This window comes from Prunus mume, linkage group LG2, assembly GCF_029339155.1.
Source record: "Prunus mume cultivar Tortuosa linkage group LG2, ASM2933915v1, whole genome shotgun sequence".
Taxonomy (NCBI): domain Eukaryota; kingdom Viridiplantae; phylum Streptophyta; class Magnoliopsida; order Rosales; family Rosaceae; genus Prunus; species Prunus mume.
In genome coordinates this window covers 32,011,795-32,025,446 of record NC_142699.1, presented here as the reverse complement: position 1 = coordinate 32,025,446, position 13,652 = coordinate 32,011,795, and the positions used below count along the sequence as shown (strand labels likewise).

Sequence of the window (13,652 nt, the reverse complement as noted above, 5' to 3'; positions counted from 1 at the left end):
TACACATTTCACGCAATTTTAAAACCCGCAGCATCGCTCGGGCACCTTTTGCTAGTCTTAGTACTAAAAGAGAGTAGTTCTGAACTCCAATAAATCTTAGCAGATGAAACAATTTGGCAAAAATCAACATTGACCAATTCACCATTACTTAGAAAATAACGTTTATCCACACCACTAACCCAATCAGCATCAGAGATGAGTGAAAGATATATTGGATTCAAATCATCATGAAACTCCCCCAACACCGCCAAGTAATTTAAAAAGAAGTCTCCATCACTTCTTTTATTAACGTCTAGAGTTTGAAGAGATCCAAAATATTCTATCAAATAAACAATCTTATCCATCCAAAATTTCCAAAAGTACACCAGTGAATCAATAGAAACCTGCTTTTTAGATTTCTTGATTTCAGAATACTTTTTCAGATCACAAATAATATTTTCTTCCCACACATACTTTGATGAGCTTGAAGAAAGATGAGTATTCAAAAATTTTCGCCCAGATAACATTTCACCTTTAACAAGTTTCATCTTGGATCTGTTATCTTCAACCTTATGATAATGAAATGCACAGCTCTCAAGAAAATCCAGTTCAATTTGATCCATACCTTTTCCTCTTAAAGCCAGATCATACTCTTCTCTTGCTTGTTGCTTCCAAAATTTAATATATTCCAAACCTCTGTCAAATAGTTTTCCCTTCAAACACATAGTTAGACACTCGGAGAAAAATTTGCCCCTGGCATATGCATCGGCTGCATGCTCATAGAATCCTGCTAGAGAGAAGCATTGGCCAGCTCTTTCAAGTCCACGTTCGCTGCACTTTTCCAAATAAGTATTAGCTGCATAAACAAACTTTTATAGTTGAGACATGCCACAAAATTGAATATTCAAATGCAACTAATGATACTCTGAAAGGTTTCATCACAACACAGTAGCCTTTAAACTATCATATGACTGCTGGAAGGATAAGCAGAACAAATGTCAACTTCATACCTGCCCTTTCATACTCCCCCAAATAATAGAAGCATCTGGCAGCAGAATCTGCTTTGCCAATAGATTCAAATATTTCGGCTGCATGCTTGTAGCATCCTACTAGAGAATAGCATTCTGCAGCTCTTTCAAGTCCAGGTTTTCCACATTTGTCCAAATAAATCCTAGCTGTACCAATACAATATAACACTTACGACAAGCAACAAATATGAAGATTCAAGTTCAATGTGTAACCGTGAGAGGTATCATCAAAACAAAATAGTCATTTTGGCATGAATGCTGGCAGGATAAAGATAACAGAAGTTAATATCATACCTGCTCTTTTGTACTCCCCAGAATCAAAAAAGCATTGGGCAGCAGAATCTGCCTTCCCTAAAGATTCAAAAATTTCTCCAGCTTCCTTGAGGAGAGCATTAGCCTTTTCAGGATTTGAAGTGCGCTTAAGGTCAGCCATAACTTTCAGGCCAGCCGCTTTCGACCTTCTTTCCCAATAAGTATCACCAGCTCTTTGAAAACACATTGTGGCCATTTCAAAGTTATCCTCTTGATAGAGCTGGATGAAACAAATAAACTGGATTAGATTAATACAATTGAAATTAATGTTCATACATACACTACGCTTTAAGGCTTAAGGTGACCATGATGATGATTATGATGCGTAAAATGATCATATCAGTCAACTGTGATGAAATTTCAAAAATTAAAATAAATTTAACACCAAATACAAAAAAATTAATATAAAATTAAAAAAAATCGTGTTATTAACTTAATTACTAGCACCATTGTAAACTAAACAAACCTTCATGCCACGTGACCCCCACTCCTCTGGATTGCTCTGAGCTTGCATTTCCCTTGCAAGTGAATCATCAAAGTGCCTAAATTGCACAAGACGTTTCCTTTTCCAATAGTTAAACATGGGATTAGATAGCTCTTCCATATTCTCATAAACCCACAACCTTTGTTTAGTACGAGAGACAGCAACATATAGTTGCTTAAGTTCGGAACATAAGATGTTGTGTTTGTCTTCATCAAAACTTGGAAAGTGCTCAGGTAAAGTGGAGTCAAGCAAATGATGCTCCTTCATGTAATCATATATCACCCTCCACTGATTTTGCAATGGTGATGATCCAAAAAAGTTGTAAAGCAGTACATCCTACAAGAACGAACAAACCAAATATATATTTCAATCACATCGACAACATCAGCTGTACATAGTTCTGCATAATTTAACGGATTTGCAACAAATCTCTTTTCAATGTCTGATGTGAACCTTGCAATAATAATCGTTTGAAGACAAAGCCAAAAAGATTTCCAGAAAGATAAAGAAAAACAATTGGAATAGTCTTGTAGTGGCAGGAGAATTATTGTGGATCACAACACAAATATATGAAAATCCTCAATGGTAATATGTTTTATAGAATTAAACAAACTAAATAAGTAAATGTTGTAATGACCTGAAATTCAAGGCCCTTGCTCTCCAATATAGTAAGAACAAGAGCTCGCTTTGCAACTTGATTGGAAATTTCTTTCCGAGCATGCTTATCACGTACCAAAATAACCTGCTCCGCTCCAAAGCCAACTATATTTCCATGAAAAGTATCACTACTTTCAAAAATCTTCATGATTATATTCTCATTTTTTACAGGTTCAAGCAAAACTGGAGCTTCCCCACATATTGGACTGGTTTCAGGTTTCAATTTATCAATAGATTGGGGGAAGAAATGGTAAAGTAGATCAATTATGCTCTGTGATAACTTCAGTATACCATCATGCGTACGGAAGTTTTGAGACAAATGAAACATTTTTGAGATTTGTCCTTTGTCTTCTCTTTCTTCGTGTTTATCTCTTTTTGATTCCAGTACGAATTCCTTGTAGAACATGTGTCGTATATCTTGGAATCTAAAATCAATACCCCTTGCAATTGCCTGTGCAGTATCACCAGAAAAAACAAAACCCTCTTCAACATTACTGCAAACGTGTTTGAAGAGTCTAATCTGATTGACTGTTAGATCGTGAACCTCATCAATATATACAAAATCCATTTCATGACCCTTGTACTTTTCACGTCTGAGTCGACGGTGAATATCATTAACAAAATCAGTGACATCAAATTCAACATTTTTCTTTTTCTTTTTTTCATAAACCAGAAATATATCATATATCATCTCCCTCTTCTCCTTGCTTAGATTTGACGCCCGGCCCTCTGAACGTTGGACATAATCTCCTCGACTGAGTTTTCCATCACCTGCTTCTGTGACTCCCAGGCCGCCTTTGATATGAGAGATAATCTCTGTAAATACTTTAGAAGGATCAAGCTTCTTTGTTAGCTGTATATTAAAATGAGGCCAATAAGAAGTGCTGAACCTCGCAAGATTGACCTCCTTTTGTCTTAGAACCGTCTGCAGAGCAACTGATCTTGAACTTGGCCGAGGTTCTGAGGTGTCAAGGAATCTTTCAAAGAATGAGTTACCTAGGGTTCCATCAAGCATCATCAAGAACTTATGGAATGTTACGAAAAGAGGATAACAGTTGGGCGGAATATCAAGAAAAGAATCTGGGATATTGTTAAACTGGGCTTCTTCATCCTCAAAATCAATGCTATCAGTCGAACTGCATTCACCTGAATGGTTTCCCCCAGAAGAAAAACTGAGGACATACAAGTTATGTTAATATCAATATACACAATTATTCATCTTCAAGTGGCACATAAGAAGTATGACAATTAAAGAGCAACATCAAGAACAAGAAAGAAGATGCAAACTTTAACCTAGATGACCAAGAAGCATGGTATTATAGTACACATACATGCATTAACAGTTAGTTTGAAGCTTCCATAATTTGTCCTCAGAGACAGAAAATACTAATGATATAATAAATCATTATAATGACTAGTTTTTTTCAAACGATTTTCCTTATATATAACTCAAACATTTACTTACTAATTACACATAGAACTTTCCTTGTATATACAGGTACTATACTATATTATTATACACGTAGGTACTAGGAAATAAATGGAAAATATATATTTATGATGGAACAGAAAGCAGCAATCTTTGCATCTAGCAGCGCACGTCATTCAGAAAAATATTTTTTTCTAAACAGCTAATGTAAGAAGCAGCTAACATCTATTTGTCGAACAATCCTCGCACCTTTTCAAGTGTAAAACATGTTGCTTGACGGCAAAACAGAGTTTTGCACTCACTGTCACCAAAAGCTGGCGCAAGACACACATATTAGCACCAGTAGGACTCTGCTCAACCTTGTTATTATTCGGAAAAACATGCGAGAGTGCATTCTCAACACCATAGAATCCTTCCTCTGCAATACGTTGCTGCTGTTCTTTCTGACATAATTTCATTGTAAGAACTGTTGTCTTCCCGGTGCCTGAGCGTCCCAGTATAAATGTACTTCTATTATAACGGACGATCTCCATTTCTTGATCTGTAAGTTGAAAGGGGAGATCCAGTTCTCTACCTTCACTGTCAGATAGCAAGAAGTTTGCCACTCCAGATGATAAGGAGTAGAATTTCATCAGTAACAAACTCTCACTAACATTTGATTTCTCAACATAACTTCTATCTGCTGAAGAGTCACCAAGTAAATAACTTGGGCTTTTTGGGTTGATGCTTAAATCTTCAAACCGGGCAACATCCAGAGCGGGGGGCCAGCTGGCCGGAATTTCCAAATCACTGCTCATGAAAGACAAACCAGCAATAGTCTACTTAAAAAGCAAAATTTGAAGATGAAACATTTGTATCTTTATATGATTCCAAACAGGAAACACAGTATAATTTCAGGCAAGATCAATTCAGAAATACTAGGATGACAAACAACATACCCGTCCAGACATTTCTTTCTGCAGAGACTGATAAAACCATCTGTGTATGTTTTAAATATACAGTCTAATTGATCAACCAATTTCTGGACGTTCAACAGATCAGGCAATATATCCCAGATCTTCAACACTTGCATGTATCTCCTATCTTTTTCAATGTCAGTAGTGCAAACAATATATATACCTTCGACCTTAAATTTCTTCCAGATCATTGAAGAGCTTTTACAATTCTTTTCTACATTTCTTTTATTGGGTCTCCATCCACTCGAAAGCTTAAGCAGAAGAAACAGCAATGACATCTTCACTCGGAATGACTTCAGTTTTTTGAATGATTTCAAAAAGTTGTCACTGAAAAGGACCTAGGAAAATTCAGAGGATGAATATTTATAAGTGTCATCGCAAATGTTTGGAAAATAAGAGGAGAAAAAAGAAAGAGGATTAAAAACATAAATCTGAGAAAACAAAATTGTACCTTCCATCTGGCACTTTTGTTATTGTCGATTGCTTTCCATATTTTGATGTTAGGAGTTATATTGATTAAGAAAACCATAAGGAGAGATGGCTGAATGCCATTGCAGACTTGAAGCTCTTTCGATGCTTTAACTTTAAAAGAACGATTGGACACTTCAGTGACTATCAGAAATGCCCATGATTTCTTTGCCTCCTGTATATCTGAAATACTTTCGGGTTTAGCATCTGACAGTAAAAAAACATGTCCAGGCTGAGTTTTATATGGTTCCTTGCAGGAATCACTGGACATGTTTCTCCAGTAATCAACCTCAACATCATATAGCTTTTTTCCATATGGCTTCGATTCTTCTATAGCAGTTACGTCACGGAATGGTGCTCTGTCCAGAGTTTCCATACTAGAATGTAACTGAGCTCGAGTTTCGTCTAGTAACGGATATGAAAAAGACCCAAAATAATTCTGAACCGAATGAAATGATTCAGTGACAAATCAAATAATAAATGTCAGTCCTTAAGTAGAAGCAAGAGTGCTAGCAGCCACATGATAATGTCTCAAATGAAATATTTTGTACATAGGCTCATAAAATTTAAAACACAGAAGAAGATTATCTTGTGTAATTCAGAGCATGATGTTTTCAGAAGCATGCATACTTTATATTCAAATCAACCTTATCAATGAACAAATGCATAAAGAATTCCTTGCAAAATTTAAGTAGTAATTGGTTCCGATTTATACATAGTTAATCATGTTCTTGCATTAGGTTGTAGTTGCAGTGTTCTAGTACCACACAATAATTTCTCTTTCAGAGTCAAGAACCACTAAAGAATTATAGTAGGCTACATGAGCAATTAGACTAATGAACTCCTACTTAATGAATTGCTGATGAAACAAAACAAAGAGAAAGATGACAATTTGGGAGATTATATAGCAATTGAATACCTTGTGCTTGTAAAGATTGTCGTTAACGATATCTTCAAGAGACCAAGAAAGCAAAATGTCGGTGAAGCTATCACTCTCAGAACCTTCCATCATGTCCTCACACTGCATATACTTCGATCAAACATATTATATATCTATTACAACGATATATGTGATGCAACTTCTACTCTCTTTTTTTAAACTTTGTTTTCTTTCGTAGATCCTCTTTTAAAACTGGTTCATTACATGCATGTAAAGATTAAACTCATGCATGTAAGATCAGAAAGAGTACTGGGTAAGCAGAAAATAAAAACAAAAAGAAAAATCAGAGAAAATGTGTCTTACATGAATCAAGAACGATAATCTGATGCAGCTTTTTTTTTTTTTTTTGGCCTTGAAAAAACTGTGTTTTCTTTTGTTTGGTTCTTTTCTTTTTCCTTCAGCTTCTTCAATTGTTGTTCAAGTTTTTGTTAATTGGAATTATTAATTAGCTAGTAATTAGAAGTGCTAAGCCTTGGTGAACGTGAAGAAGTGGAAAAGTTGGATGAGAAAAGTCTGACAAAATACGTGGAGAAGTTGAAGGGGTTTTAGTTTTTCCATGCGACTCCTGTTCTTCCACTTTATGCTACGCTGCAGCATCAGTTCGCTATGGGATTTTATTTTCCAAATTTCAAGATTATAGGTCTCGGGCACTCTCCTCGCGTGAACACAAAAATTCATCATGCGGCTGTCAATTTATTGAGTAGAGGACATTTGAATGCGGAAAAAAGACATTTGAATTTGGGGTTCCTTTTTCTTTTTTAATACAAGCGATCCCATATAGTTACAGGTGTCAAACATGGCTCATTTAGGCAATTTAATAAGAGTGCTGTTATTTCCACCAACCTGTCATATTTTCTCACTCACCTTATCTTTAAAATTTTAAAGACAAATTTACCCATTTGTGAAAAGACTTCTAAAGACTTAGAGAAAATGATTAAAAACCAAAACAATTGCCTCAACCTTAAGATTAAAAAATAAAATAAAATAAAGGTTAAAAAAATCCAAAGCACAAATATCAAACGTCAAATTTCTCGCTTCCCAAGTACATGAGCCTTCAGTATATATATTTTTGTTCAAAGCCTTTAGAAAACTGAGAACAGCCAACAGCTTGTAACTATGAGCGATTCTTCAAATTTCCTATCTCATATTGTTGCACTTTCTCTACCATCCTCTATTCCAAGATCTGATTGGTTTTCAACATAAGTTATGTTCATAACTCGTGAAAATGAAAGAATCATATCCTAGCATTAATTCATCCCATTGGCATTTGATTAAAGAATAAAAGTTTCTTCAATTGCCCAATTTTTCCTCATTTTCGTACCAGCCCCAGTTTCGTTGTTGGAGATGTATTGTTTTGTATCCTCAAAATTTTTTAAAACGAAATATAAATCACCCGTAAATAGTGAGAAGTTCAATTGTTTGTGAAACTAAAGTGCAATGAAGGGTGAGATCTTGGTGGTTTATAAACATACAAAGATTCAGACCATTTGTTCTTAGTTTATAATATGGTTTTCATAGCTTTTGGAAGAAAAGACTTAAACAACTAGGAACAAATAATCCGAATTCATTGTACAATAGTGATAACAGACCTCTTTAACTTATAACTTGCTTTAATTAATAATTAAAGGGTGTTTTAGGAATAATAGTGGGTGGAAAGATAGGATTGTGTTTTTTCAAATTTATATAGTGGGCGGGAAGATAAGGTGGGTGGGAAAATATGATAGGTGAGTGGAAATAGCAGCACTCTTTAATAAACGGGCAAGAGCAAAGCCCGTCTATTTATGAAAATCATTAAGTCCAACCCAAATCCACAGCCCTAGTCCATATGTGACCAGATCGAGCTTGTGAAGGGTCACTAACCAGGCCAAATTTCGCCACGAAAACTTTCATCATCAACTTCGTCACAAAAGACTCGTCGAGAAGGTCTCTTCACAAAACAGTGACTTCGCTTGGAAAGATGAACCCTTAGCCTGCAAAATGTTTGACCTTACCTAACAAAATGTTTGTTACGTAAAGATTCTCATGCCGACGAATGAGTTTTCTCGTGAATGTTTTTATCTATGCACACACATGCATTTGCCCTGAAGTGTGCATTTTGCCGACAAAATAGGTTTTACTAGGAAAGATATTTAATTTTTTAAAAAAATAATAAATTTATTTATACTAACACTCCCTGAGGCTTTCTGTGTTTTCATAAAACCCCATGATATTTCAAAAAATACACAAACATCCCTGTGGTTTTAAATTGTTTTCACAAAACCTCTTTTCGTTGATTTTAAGTCCAAAGATTGATGATTTTATATAACAAATTTATTCAAATGATAAAGCTAGCCTATGATATTATATTTCACATACATTCATTAAGGTTAATTTTGTCATTTGCAAAAGTTTTTTTATTTTATGAAATCATCAATTTTTGGAAGAACAATCAACGAAAACGGATTCTGTGAAAACAATTTGAAACCTCATGGGGTTCGTGTAGTTTTGAAACCTCAAGGGGTTTATTGAAAATACTGACACGCTTAGGGGGTGTTAATGTAAATAATGCAAAAGATAATCCCTCTCTTATTAATGAAATTAAATAAGTATTCCTCATATAAAACAAGTTTACATGAGTGTTCGAAACAGAATACAACCAACACAACTGCTATGAGATTTTGCGTAATGCAATCCTTGGATTGAAGTTAAAAAAAATTCAACAAAACTATATATCTATTAATACATTAATAAACAATCTAATTGTAGAATCGAAGTGAAGCAGCTACTCTATTACACTCGAACTTCCTTAATCAAATTAAAACACGAGTCGTTGCAGTCCATACTCAAGCTTAACTGATTGTACCACTTGAAAATGATGTGAACCATAGACATGCATAATATATGTAGAACCATTTGATGGAAAACGTATGATATACTGACTTGAAATCATGGCACCTGTTGGAGAACAATCTAAATAAGAGCTCTAATAATGTATATGATAACAGAATTTAATTACAACTAAACTATATCAATCGAATTGTAAAATAAATCCAACTGAAATTCAACGTTACTATGAAACAATATATAAATAAGTAGGGGAAGTGCACTGACTGATAGAGGCTTGCAGATGCAATGTCCACATACAGAATTTCGCCCCTACACTCATACCTTGTAATTCATTAGGCATTTGTCCCCATGATACAACTATCAATAATAAAATATCCAGAAATTTGGATTTTGAACTCCGGCGAAATATGTTTATTTTTCTCTCTCAATACAGTGACTGATTTTGTAGGTGATTAATTCAATGCCTATTTATGTATTCGAGTTGATTATTTAAAGACATTCACATAACCTTGGCTAAAAGTCACTTTTGGTCCCTATAATTTGTACTTCAACCACTTTTGGCCCTATAGTTTCAATTCTGTCAATTTCGACCCTATAGTTTCGTATTTGTAGCAATTCAAAGACAAGTTAGTATTCCTGTCAATTTCTTCGATGGTGTAAGGGGCAATTTCTTCAATCCAAAATCATTGGGTATAAAAGCTCATATGAAACTCCCCTAATTTCATATTAGGTCTTGAAATTGGTCATTGGGTTTAGGATTCTTCAAAAAGTGGGATTAGTGGTTGAATTTCGAACCCTAATATGAAATGGGGAGAATTTCAAACAAGCTTTTACGCTGAATTTGGATTGACCAAATTGTCCGTTGCATTGTTAAAGAAATTGACAAGAATACTAACATGTCCTTGAATTGCTACAAATATGAAACTACAATGGCAAAATTGATAGAATTGAAACTACACGGTCAAAAGTAGTTGAAGTACCAAACTAAAGGAACCAAAAGTGACTTTTGCCCTATAAGCTTTATGAATAGTTGCAACTGCCGTAAAAAGATATACAAATAAGATTTTTGAAATTCAAAAAAGGAATTCGAATTTAACCAACAATACCTACCATTTTTAGAAGACAAATGTTAAAATTCCTCATTTCAAGTTACCTATCCCAACAAATTCTTATATATATATATATATCTATATATATCTATATATATAAAGCAAAAGGTAGAGAATGGTGAAACATTCAAAATACCATAAAATGCCCTTGGTTAATTCAAACATTAAGAATTAAAATTATTAATTAAATGAGGATAATATGGTAAATTCACATTTTTTCATATTAAAAAAATTAAAGTTAAAAACAAAATCAGATAATAACTCCTACTTTTATGGAACATAACTACCCATATTATTTTTTCTTAATTCAAAAAATAAAATAAAACCAATTGGCACATGCGTGAGCGTGTGCCAAGAGGCTAGTATATATAAAACAAAAAGTAGAGAATAGTGAAACATTCAAAATACAAGAAAATACTCTTGGTTAATTCAAACATTAAGAATTAAAATTATTAATTAAATGAGAATAATATGGTAAATTCACTTTTTTCATATTAAAAAAATTAAAATAAAAAAAATCAAATAATAGGTCATACTTTTATGAAACATAATTACCCATATTATCTTTTCTTAATTCTAAAAATAAAGCCTCGTAAATACAAACGTGGGTTAAGTCGGTTGATCAGAGTAATGAGTTCGCCTGATTGCACCCAAGGCCCAAATCTTGATTACATTTGATTAAATTAATTAATTATATAATGAGCCATGCCCGACCCAACTCAAGCCCATTTCAACTTAACATTGTTGTGCTCAACCAATGTGGGACTAAGGAAAACCTTAGTTTTCTATTCAAACTTGAACAACACCTACCATTTTATAAAATCCAAACCAACTAGTGTCACCAGAGGCGGCCCATAGGGTGTGCGAGGTGTGCACCGACAGGGCCCCAAAATTTAGAGGCCTCCAAATTTTTCCAAGTCAACACATTAAATTAACTAAAACATGAAAATAAAAATGAAATATTAAATATCACCCCACAACACTACATGCAAGGCACCAAAACCAAAATTGAATTGAATATTAATTATCAACAAATTCTACGACTTAGAGAGTAGATGCCCTAATTTAATTCATTTTCCTCTTCCCAACTCTCACGCTGCAACTCTTCTTTTTATTTATTTATTATGGTTTGAAACCTGTGTTTTCCTCTTCCCAACTCTCAAGCTGCAAAACCATTCTAATATTCTTTTCTCTTTCAGTAAGTCTTTCTCACTCTTCTCCGTCAAAATAAAATCATTTCTCTTCAGTACCAATGTACCACCCTCTTCCATCAAATTTTGGATTTAAAAACCCAAGCTTTAGCCCTTTCCCCAAAATCACAGTTCTTTTCTCCCTCCCTTATTCACATAAGAATTCACCAAGTATTGAAATTGGAAAATCAATTTATCAGCTCTATGATTTGGAAGAGTGACTAAAGATATTTTTTTTTCTGGGAAGCTCTTTCCGAATGTGTTCTTCCTGTGTCAGAAATTCTCGACATCCATATTTGCACAGGGCCTCCAAAATCAATGGACCGGCTCTGAGTGCCACCAATATGCAGAGTATTCAGGTCATGGTGCAATCAAACCCAATAACCAGCCAACAAATTTCAAGTGATCAAATCCTAAATCAAGTATAGAATCCACGGTTGCACCTATTGCCTAAATTAAGTGCAAATGCCTTTCTTATTGCCTTTCATGCCTAAGCTTTCAACGAGAGACAGAGAGTACATTCAAATGGATGCATTTGCATTTTCCAAATAGATAAAAATGTTATAAAGTGGCCTCTTTAAGAACAGAACTCAACATTTTGGATGAAGACAACCTCGTCCAAATGTCAAAGAATCAGAATTACCATACCATTGACATGTAGATCATGGGCTAAGTCAGTTGACCAGAGTAGTGAGTTCGCTCCCTTGCAGACGTGGTTTTAAATGAAAACCAAAACAAAATATACCCCGTTCTAGTTAATGGTTTCTTTTTATAGAAAATTTGGCATAAGTACAATTATTGGTGCAATCCACACAGAAGTTGTTTATCTTTTTTGATTAAAAGTGATAGTAATTTTATTGATAACGTAACATAGAAAAAAAAAAGTACAGAGTAGCCGCAATGCCAAATATGAGTACAATATCTCCAATGACCAAACACAAAAATAAATTGGTTTGATCTAGAGAGAATTACACATGCCAAAAAAATCTAAAACATCCAATTCGGCAAACTAAAGCACTTGTACTCAGACCTACAATACAGATCCATGCACGACAAATCTGCATCAAAAAGTCGAACACTAAATACAAACATTAGCAAACTCCTATTGAGTTTCTGAGAATTATTAGACTAAAATACACACAGAAACAAGGACACCGCACCACATCCTCTCCAGCAGACCAAAAAGACTCGTAGCACCAACATGGCTAAACCTCTTATTTTGCACAGGCAAAACCCGATCCCACACAATCCAGGAACAATCACTTTTCCAACTCCAAACATTGAACTGGAGCAAAATCCATATAAGTGGACCAAAAGCTGCAACAAAATCATGGCATCTACAGTGGATTGCAGTACTTGCTTCAAAAACACAACGAAAACCAAAGAAAAAAGCTAGGTCAACAACACCACACCGCTGCCAACCCAGCGACAACAAGACACATCTAAGAATAACAAAAGTCACCAAGGACCAACAACAACAAATAAACAAACAAAAGATAAGATCCAAATATATCTGGGCAAGAGGACCCAAAGCCCAAATGAATCTGGGGAGAGAAGAGGAGAGGGGAAAAAAACTAGGAAATGAGAAAGGGAGATAAGGAGAGAAAGATGGAAGATAGGGAAGCCACCAGCCGCCAGAAGGGGGGGGCTGCAGTACAAGCTCACAGTTTCTCCTTCAGAGAGAGTTTAGGGTTTCAAGTTGATGTTCTAAAAAGGCAATCAAAGTTTTTGTTTATCTAAGTTCTTTGACTATTGCATCTTTTCATTTATTGATGTTTACGGTTTTTTAAAATTATTTTGTTGTTTCAATTATGCCCCTAAAACATGAATATGGTAAATTATGAATTTATAAAACTGGTAAGTTATTGACATTAATTATCATATTTTATTTGAATTTAATTGCATATCTATTTATTTACAAATGGAAAATGCACAAATTTATCAAATGTACGTGGAGACATGATTTATGATATGTGTCAGGTACAAATTTATGATTTATGATTTACAAATTGAAGAATGAGCCGGCGACTCATAGAAACGCTTTATATAAGGAAACACAAATATTAAATAAGGAAACGGTGAATTTTGGGGAAAGTGCTTTCATAGACTTCCATTATGATAATGGCATAGCATATACTGTAAATTCCTTAAAAATTATGGACATACTAATTGCTTACTTGGTTAGACTTGACTGCAATTGAAAAGAGAGAACATGTGGACTACATTGATTACATCGATTGATGAAAATAGACCTATATCTAAGAAGTTCTTTTT

The 13,652-nt window shown here is 34.4% G+C and overlaps 1 protein-coding gene across 1 annotated transcript; it reads right to left on the bottom strand.

Annotated features, from left to right (window-relative positions):
• Positions 1 to 8: 8 nt before the first annotated feature.
• On the bottom strand, positions 9 to 6,294 carry LOC103323517 (uncharacterized). Its single transcript, XM_089044534.1, has 8 exons — positions 5,297 to 6,294; positions 4,828 to 5,183; positions 4,139 to 4,678; positions 2,441 to 3,632; positions 1,786 to 2,139; positions 1,302 to 1,539; positions 990 to 1,154; positions 9 to 835 (listed from the first exon to the last, which is right to left on the bottom strand). The coding sequence occupies exons 1-8, from the start codon at positions 5,687 to 5,689 to the stop codon at positions 9 to 11; spliced, it is 4,065 nt and encodes a 1,354-aa protein (XP_088900660.1). The 5' UTR covers positions 5,690 to 6,294.
• Between the last annotated feature and the right edge of the window lie 7,358 nt (positions 6,295 to 13,652).

What these genes read in the sequence shown, in the direction of transcription:
- LOC103323517 (XM_089044534.1), bottom strand. Translation starts at nt 5,689, where the DNA reads ATGGAAACTCTGGACAGAGCACCATTCCGTGACGTAACTGCTATAGAA. An exon ending in GGGGGTCACGTGGCATGAAG is followed by an intron (nt 1,540 to 1,785) that starts GTTTGTTTAGTT and finishes TGTTTCATCCAG; the next exon opens with CTCTATCAAGAGGATAACTT. An exon ending in TGGGGAGTACAAAAGAGCAG is followed by an intron (nt 1,155 to 1,301) that starts GTATGATATTAA and finishes GTATTGGTACAG; the next exon opens with CTAGGATTTATTTGGACAAA.